At 45.4% G+C, this 9,270-nt stretch overlaps 1 protein-coding gene across 1 annotated transcript in view; it reads left to right on the forward strand.

Annotated features, from left to right (window-relative positions):
- Positions 1-1,896: 1,896 nt before the first annotated feature.
- Positions 1,897-9,270, forward strand: part of ELL2 (elongation factor for RNA polymerase II 2) — a 50,750-nt gene continuing 43,376 nt past the window's right edge. The window contains exon 1 of the mRNA XM_062599441.1: positions 1,897-2,034. Coding sequence (XP_062455425.1) covers positions 1,903-2,034 — 132 coding nt within the window. The 5' untranslated portion in view covers positions 1,897-1,902. The remainder of the gene's footprint in view (positions 2,035-9,270) is intronic.

Below are 9,270 nucleotides of genomic sequence, written 5' to 3' on the forward strand. Positions count from 1 at the left end.
CCAGGCTGCTTGCAGATTGACATACCTACCTAAGAATCAGAGCTGGTCTGTGTTAGAAAAGCTATATATAATTGTTCTGGTTAGAAGGTTTTTAGGGGCAGGGTAGTCCAATATCTTGCATAACACAAGCCAGAATTACAACTGGCTACGTTCTACATTCAGTTCATATATATGCTCCATCTGATGTACAGCGTACCTTTAGGATAGCAACCAGCCCTGCCCCAAGAGAGTTCAGGGGACAGGGAACCCTCCCAACTGTTGAGTGGCATCTCTGTTAAAAATGTACACCTTATTTCTACCTGAATTTGTCTAACTTCATATTCTGGCTGCTATTTCCAATGCCTCCTTTTCTAGGTTAAGAAGCTGTCATCAGAACGCTTTCCTTCATTTTAGGCAGCCTACTAGTCCAGGTCAAGTCACTTCATAGCCTGCTCTCAAGTAAGGAAATAAACATTTTAAACTTCTCTACAAGGCAAGTTAGCCCAACCCTTAAGCATGCTTGCATTTTTTTTTCAAATCCCGTCCCTTTTTATAAGAACATTTTTGGTATGTCACTGTACCTGAACATCTTTAGCAGCTTACTCTTACATTATATACAAAGGTAGTAAGTATATTTTTACACCTTACTGATCTGATGCTCACTTATCTAAGATACCAGTGGAGTGCATTCACCCCTTGGTTACAGCATCAAACTTAACAGCTTTTACTACTACTACTATATACCAGGATGCCGACCCTCCACCTCTTAGATGGGGTATTTGTTCAGAGACATGTGATCTTAAACGCACCCTGTTAGTCAATTAAATTGGAAGATTCCAATCAAGGGAAACGTAAAGGGTTGTTTAATTGTGGAAGTGTGAAATGAAGGCAAACAGATTGGTGAAGTTTTAGAAGGCCAGTGTGGTTATTAGCACCTATATTATTTTGAAAGAGTCTACTTGGAGACTAGCAGAGGAGTGCATTTCGTTTAAAGCGGAAGCAGCAGTAGTTTGGAACAGCCTGGGATACTGAAATGCAGGTTTACAGTTCTATTTTGCCACTTCTCTGCTTCAGGTGGGAATAGCCAGGATCTCCGGCAACAGGGGAGTGAGCTGAGAAAGCGCCAGCAGCCAAGGAAACAAGAGAGCACGTTTTCCAAACAAAATGGATAAATAAAGCCGAACCCAACCACCAGTTTCACGTGGGGAAGGGTGGAGCACAGCCCGTGCAGTTTAGGTAGGCTGGGGACCCGCACCTGCCTCCCGTGGTACCACAGATGTTTTCTAGGGACAAGTCTGGGCGTGTTTAAAAAAAAAATTTTCCCGAGGACTGCCTTTAAACATGATGATGTGCCAAGCGCTGGGGTGGCGGCCGCCCCCCGCCCCCCCGAGTCCCTCGCCAGGGAAACCCCCGGCGTCGGGCGCGGGGCGGCCGCGCACCGCCCGCCCTACGGGGCTGCCGCTGCCCAACCGTCACCAACCGCCATTCCCCCCGCCGCGCGCGGAAAGAATCACGTGGCAGCCCCAGTCCCACTCACTGGGAACGTCAACAATGACATCAAACATGCTTAAAAGCACGCTCAGCTGACGTCAGCCGCGCGCGCACCCCCCACCCCGCGCGCCCCTCCTCTCCTCCTCCCGCCGCTAACCGCCGGCGAGCCCCGCCCCGGCCGCGGGGGCTCCTCCCCGCTCGGCCAATCGGCGCGGCGCGGCGGGCCGGTGGGCGGGCCCGCGGCGCGGCGGGGGCGGGGCGCGGCGGCGGCTGCGCGGTGGCGGGGATGGCTGGGACGTCAGCGCCAGGATGGCTGTAGCTGCGGCGGCGGCGGCAGCGGCAGGAGGTGGCGGCGGCGGCGGCGGCGCGCGGCCCCGGCGGTGGCGGCGGCGGTGGCAGTAGCGGGGCGGCGGCGGAAGAGGGGGCCCTAAGATGGCGGCGCTGCGGGAGGGGGGCAGGTACGGCGTGTCCTGCGGGAGAGTCACGGCGGACAACATCACGGTGCTGCACGTCAAGCTGACCGAGACCGCCGTGCGGGCGCTGGAGAGCTACCAGGGCAGCAAGGTGAGGCGGCGCCCCGTCCCCGCGTCCCCGTCCCGTCTCCCGGGAGCCCGTCGCCCCCCGCGTCACGTAGGCACCGGCCGTGGGGGGGCGACGGGGCGGCCCTGCCCCGCTCCGCACCGCTCCGGCGGGGACCGGCCGCGGCGGGTTTGGCCGCGCCGCCCCCCGGGGCGGCGGCTCCTCTGCCCTTGCCTTTCCCCGGCACCTTGCCCCGCTGCGGGGCTCGGCCGGCGGCGCGGCGGTCTCCGCGGCGGGGCTTCAGGCGCCCTGCGGGGCCGCCGGCAGCGTCCCCGGCCGCCGGGCACCGGCCGCGCTCGCGCCTGTCACCGGGCAGGGCTCGGCCGGCGGCTGCCCGCAGCGGCGCGGCCTCGGCGGGGGCACCTGCGGCTGCCACACGTACGCGGCGAGACACAGCGCGGCTCTCCTCCGTATTACGTTCTGCTGTCTGATCCTTTTTTTGGTTTGTGGTTTTCTTTTCAGCAGAGATCGACCTGACTGTGCTCACCTCTTTAAAAAAAGATGATTGAGCGGTTTAAAATTCTTGATAGCTTTTGCCAAAATTTAACTGCAGATCTTGTTTGCTGTTCAGAAGCTATGTATGGTGGGGTGGCTTCTGCAATTTCTCTCGCCCTCCTTTTTTTTTTTTTTTTTTTTTTAAACCGGAGTTTTCCGATAGAAATTTGAGCCCTCGGTTCGTTTGGTGGAGTTAAAAGTGGCTACGTAGTGCTGTGTGCTTCGAGGAGGGGAAAGATTAAGCTCTAATTCGCCTATATCTTTCTATTACTTTTCAGCTTCAATACTTTTTTTTTTTCTTTATGCTGTGTGCTTTCTGTGTAATGTTGAATAGGGGGGTTTTGGGGAGTGGTGTGTTTGTCTTGGTAGTGTGCAATGCAGGACCCGGGGAGAGAGAGGTGCTGATGTAGCATTTCTTTTCTTTTCTCTTTTTTCTTACTGTGCCAGCAGGCTTTTATCCAAAAGGCCTTGCTTGTTGAATCAGCTTCTAGCAACACGTCTTAAAGATAGGAGAAAAGTTAAAAGTCATTGTGTTAAAATGAGACATAAAGCTCAAGGGTGACTTGTTTGCAAGCAATAAGCTCTTGACTGACACCAGATTGTTTTCTACAAACCCAGTTGCTCTTTTTTCCCTTTACATCCTCCTTCACACTAACGACTGACTCAGACTTGGGCTTCCCAGAACTGACCCCCAAATTGCTCCTTTCCCTGTGACTAATAACTGCTTCTCCTTCCTCCATAATAACTGGGTTACTTTAAAATAGAGCATGCAAGTGTGCTGCTCGGTGTCCTCCGGTGTGCTGGCATCCTCTGTTTGTTTTAATGTGTTTGGCAGCTTGCTTCCATGTTGCACATATGATTTAGCAGTGTCTAGTTGGCCCCTGTTTCCCTGCTGCATAATTACACCACTGGTTGACTTCTTTCTCTTGCCTGTCTGTGATTCTTACAGTTGCAAAGCTGCCAGCTCCACAGGAATCAAACTTTGATTTGCAGTTACTACCCTCTTTTCTGAGTGGGGATTTGCAGCTATTTCTTAGAAATGCTTCATTTTGGAATTTGCTCCCCCCCACCCCCCCCCGGCTCCTTTTCTCCATCTCAGGGTGGATGTTGTGCTGGTGGAGTGCATTGATTACTGCAGCCCTAAGCCTTATCCATCCCTCCCACCCTTTCAGTCCCTTTGGGTCTTATGCATTATTCACGGTAGTGAGAGCTCAGATGCCAGAGCCAACTCCAGAGAACCCCGGCTGGGCAGAGTTAGATGTCACTCATGCTTTGTAGGCTTTTAAAGACACAGCTGTTCTTGTGAACCGCAGGCTTAAAGAAGACGGCTTTCAGGTCTTAAATGCCAAATAAAATTTGTAAATTGTTGCGTATTCTCCATATTGTGCCACTTGATTCATAAACTTTTAGCAGCTCTTCAGTATGCTTTCTGACTGAATTGGTTAGACTCATTATTCGTGCAGTTAGAAAGCATTTCGTTTCTGTCCTCTGAAAGTCATGGTGGGTTAAGTAATCGTGTAAATTGGCTATGGAAGTGATTTTTATCACCATAAATGCTGTAAAAGGTTTAAAGTGAATATATGTATATGCAGTGTTTAAAAGTGACTAAGGTATTTGATATTTGCAGTTGCAGCCATGTTTCAAGGTGTGAGGATCCTTGAAGCATAAAGCTAATTTAAAGTAATTATTCAGGATGAACAAGTTCTATGGTCTTGAAAAAGGTCGCCTTCTTACAGCTAGTTTAATACACATGAAACATACTTTTCAAACTGGGATATTTCCCCTTTGACTGAAGCCAAGCATCAAGGAGTTTACAAATCAACTTCTAGTTTTGAATTATTTGATTTGGAGTTGATTTCTGAAAGGTTATCCACACACTATAAAAGTGATGTATGTGATGTTGTAGTTTGAAATTGGACACTTCTGCATGTTAGAACAGATGACAGCTTGGAAATTGTGCTGACTGCAATAAAACTGTTTTCTGTATTGCGGGTAAATATTTCTTGGGAGAGGTTTAATTATTTCTAATTTATGAAACAACTTTGGTAAACTATTTCCCTGTCTTCTGTTTCTAAACAAAGATCAGTTTCCGAGTTTGTTATGTAAAAATGAGTATATCTAGTCTCAAGAATTACTTGTGATTATGATCAAGAAAATATTGAAATAATATTTCATATTTCACTATTTGTTCACCTCCAAAACTGTAAATGGGACTCCAACTTTTCCCACAGATCCATTTACCGTAATCTGAGACTACAGAAGCTAGAATATGAGGGGCAGTGCAAACTGTTCCATTTGCATAGTAGCGAGTGAAAGAATAAATCTGTCATGTAAAACTTTGTCTTAGCCACTGAAATGTCTGTTTTTAAAAATATTTGTTTTATAAATTGAGTCAAATGATCTTTGTTTTTGCACTGGCAAAAAAGATCTTCTCGACGCTATTCAAGAAGCAGTCTTCAGAGTTATTACATTTGAGATACCTTTTCAGTTTTGGTGAGATTTTAGATTTTTTGGTGAGATATCTGCATTTTGGAGGGAAATTGGGGAGCTGAGAAGAAACACTCTCCATTTAACTTTTAAGTAGCTTCAGTTATAATCTACTAGTTTACACATCTCTGCAGTGCCTGAGGAGGGATGAATTCTTGAATCTGTAGTTGATAATATCTTTTCTTCTGGTTTAATGCTCAGCTACATTGCTGACCTATCTCAGCTCCCACTGTGTAATTGAAAAAATGTGTAATGAAGGCTTACAGGCACTGTGGAGAACTGGAGAACACTATAAGGTAAATGCAAAGAGCAACTTACAGCTCTGCCATTGGCCCTGCTCTGTGCTGAAAGACCTTGTTTATGTAATGCAAGCAATATTTCAAGAGTGTAGAGGTGAGAATTCAGGATAACCCTCAAATGACCTACTTACCCCATCACTTGTAGAACCTAGGCAACATGTAATCAGGCTCTGTAATTGCTGAACGTTGGAATTTAAATCGTTTGCATAAAGAATGACGTGCTTGCTCTGTATTGCTAAGGATCTGCTTAGCTTGCGTGAAAATTAAAGAAAAATTGGGTTCTTGAATTCTTTTATGAAAAATCTAAGTTCCCCTTCCCCTCCACCTCTGGCTTCCGAAGAATAGATAAAGATCGTATTTTCAGCAGGCCTGACTGATTCAACTTAGCATAGGTAGTGACAAATCCTGGTTCACTACTTAGCTTTATACACTCTGCTTTCAAAGCATGGGGTGGACTGAATTCAGAGGACAGAGAACATTCTTGTTTAGAATCGCTTGGATAGTATTAAGTAGCATGAGTAAAAACACTTGAGCATTATCTGTGACAGTATTAATTTAAAGCATGACTAATTGTTTTATAATCAAGTTCTATTTAGCAGGAAGTAATACTTTGGCTCTAGTTCAGTGAAGCGCTGCATGTTGTTGTCAGAAATCAGAGCTGTAGACTTGTAGCAGTGTGTTGGAGCTGCTCCCCAGGAAAACAAGAGGATAGTGAAGAAATACAAGATCACTTACAGGAATGTGGTATATTTGTCCCATGTCTGAGGATATATAGGCACAATGTCAGCAATGTTTAGATGCAGTCTCTGGAGTTGGTAGATCTGGACTAAAAGTAGTACTAAACCACATACCTTGCTCCTCAAAAGTAAATATGCATGACATTGTAAGGATGCTCCTTTCTGGATCTGGCTGAGCCAGCTGAGGGCAGGGTGGGCAGGCCTCAAAGGATGTGGTGTGAACAGTCCCTCATCTGCTTTAGGAGCAGCCAGGTGGCTTAGCTCAGGTATGCCTGCAGGTGAGGCTACACAGCAAGGCTTAGGTGGTTTGACATCTCACCATTGCCAGAAAAGACTTTCCTAGCCAGAATACATTTCCCTCCCCACCTAATCTCTTGCATGCTACTCTGGTACTTGCTTGAACCATTTTATTTAGCTGCAGGGTTCATTTTTCTGCAGGTTTAGCACTGAACTGACAAAAATGAGACTTGACATAATGGAAGAGAGTAGAGATCATGCATCTAGGATAAGAGGTGGGAGCAGAACCTGCCTTTTTCAGTGGCAGCTGACTTAGATTAGCTCAAATCATAGCATGCAACTCTACCCTTGATCCAGCAGAAGCTAAAAAATTGTTTTTACTGGCTTAGCTATGAAGTTGGCCTGCTCTGTGATCATCAGTAGTAGTTCAGTGAGAACAGATTCAAGAGAAATGGAATCATCTTCCTGTGGTGCACAGTGAGCGCCTAGGTTCTCGCTAGTAGTTGGCTGACCTAACCTCCTGACTATTTCTGAAGCAGATCAGGAAATACTGCATTGATCTTCATCTGCAGAGCAGTGGGGGCACTACTGTCTTCAACCGACACAGCTTTTTGCAGAATTAACATCTATCTACAGTAAGTTTTGGCTTTGATCACCCCCATAAAAATAATTTGAATAATGAGTCTTAATCTGCATGGGTTTAAAGCAAATGTTTTTGGCCTGTAAACCTGAGCTTTTAACATCAAAGGATAACTGTGATTCTTGGGACTTTGTGCCTTGTATTTGAGTACTTCAGTTCCAAATTGATTTATTTATTTCAGGTGAGTATGTATTCTTCAAATAACCATTCAGATGTCCCAGCTGTAGAGATTCTAGAGTTAGTAAGTATATGAAGAGTAGTGTTTGCTCAAGTTGCCTGATGTTGCTGTGTTCTGAGCAATTGAAATGGAGTCATAGGACTCTACCGTATTTCATTTAGCAGAGTTGAAATTCTTTATGACTAATAAATGCTGTAAACTGTTGGGGCTTGGAGTGAGTGATTGAGAAACTTCTAGTTTGAAAGGTTTGGCCTTTTCCAAGAGTCTACCAGTATTCTGCTTTGAATGGGGGTGAATTTTTGTTCATAGATGTGGGAATTTTTCTAGGTTTTGCATTTTGTTTGCCTATCAGTCTGCTCAGAAATGGATGCATTGTTATTTTTTTCTTCTTCTTCTTCTTTTTAAAGCTGCAGTTTGTGTATGCTAAGAGTTATAGTGGTATTTAGATGGAGTAAAAAGGACTGGCCCTGGGACTTGGGAAAGATGCAAGAGAACCTAAAAGTCTGCCACAGGGAGGAGCTACCCCTAGATGAACAGCTTGGGAGTTAAATGAGGTAGGAGGGATTGAAAGAAGGTTAGAGGGAGAACTAAGCTTATCTTCTCTATCTTTTCATCATCTATAGAAGACTGAAAGTAGATTGCAGACTGAGGTAACTGGGACTGATGGAGAAGGCTGGGAGCCAGAATTGTTTGGAGCCCTGAGGGTGAGGTCAGTTCATTCCCATTTCTCAGATTTCTAAGGGAAGAGAATGAGAGTAGAATGAGCTAGCATTGGACAAAAGCAGGGCAGGAATTATGTTAAGGAAAGAAGCATAACATTGACTTAGGAATGGGAGTATTCAAGAAGGTCTCTTAACCACAGTGTGCTTCCAGAGCCTAGAGTGGAGCTAAGAATGCCCAAGTCACTCCCTTCTGCCGTCAGCAAATAAGTAAAAATCCATTACTAGTACACTTGCTACAACTGTGTAAACTACTCTTACAGGGGAATAATACTCACTTCTGTGCAAAAGAAGAGATGCCTTTGTGATGTCTCTGCGCTTTGCCTTTAAGTTGCTGGTCTAAATGTACTGATTAAGAGTTGATGATATGTTGTGTAATTTATTTTTGTTTGATTTCTTGAACTCTAAGACTGCATGTATCTTAAAATGACGCAATTGATACAGCAAAGTTAATTACTGATTTAAGCAATACGAGTATTCATTGTAAATGCGTCTTCATCATTAATTGGCTGATCACAAGCTATTTTTAGCCAGGTTTCTTATGGCAACAAGGCCTGGGTGATGTTACTCTGCATGTTTTTGTGTCCTCACAAACTGTTAGTGGAAAAAATCTTAATTCTTGCAATTTCAATGAAGTAGCTAAATGGAGGAGAGACACCATTTAACAGGTGAATTAAGAAAAAGGCTGCAGCATCAGCTCGCATCTCTGTTGGAGACAACAGGCTCTACACGGGAGAGAAAATTCAAATAAGTCTGTCTAATCAGTGCCCACACCTGAGCTCTTATTTCTGCCCCCTTCTGTGAGCTGATGGATGTGTTGCACAGCTGCACAGACACTGTACTGGCTAATTGGTCTATATGAAAAAATAACGCTGTATTTTGATACATCTTTAAGATGGCTCGGTTACAAAGAAGCCCAGAGGCTCTTCTTGCCATTTATCATCCTGTTTCTTTTTTACTCTTCTAGTACAGTCTTTTTGAGCGCCAAAAAAAGGTAGGATTTAACCAGCTGGAAACTGAATTGGGTGGAAGGGTGACTGCCTAGTTCAGTTAGAGCAGTGCTGCTGCCAAACCAACCATTCCTACTGTGAGACACAACTCTAGAAAACAGGCTTTTTATTTTCTAGTACTAATAATAGCCTTCTCCCCCCCTTCCCCCCTCCCCCCGATCCTTTACCTCGTTTAATGCACAGAATGGCCTGTGCTGCTGGCTGTACAGGGACATAAGATCACTTTATCCTATTCTGGATGTCAGAAGACTGTGGTCAATGAGACACGAGACTGCAGGAAAAGCTTGAGGCAATTAGACTATGTCTTAACAGACTGGATTGTTTCTGTTCCTGCCATGGAGTTGCTCTAATGCTAGTCCTTTACCTGCACAGGTGTTCACTAAAGGCATAGCTGAGCTGAAAATTAGGAGTGAAATTGT

Source organism: Rhea pennata, chromosome Z, assembly GCF_028389875.1.
Source record: "Rhea pennata isolate bPtePen1 chromosome Z, bPtePen1.pri, whole genome shotgun sequence".
In the NCBI taxonomy this organism is placed as follows: domain Eukaryota; kingdom Metazoa; phylum Chordata; class Aves; order Rheiformes; family Rheidae; genus Rhea; species Rhea pennata.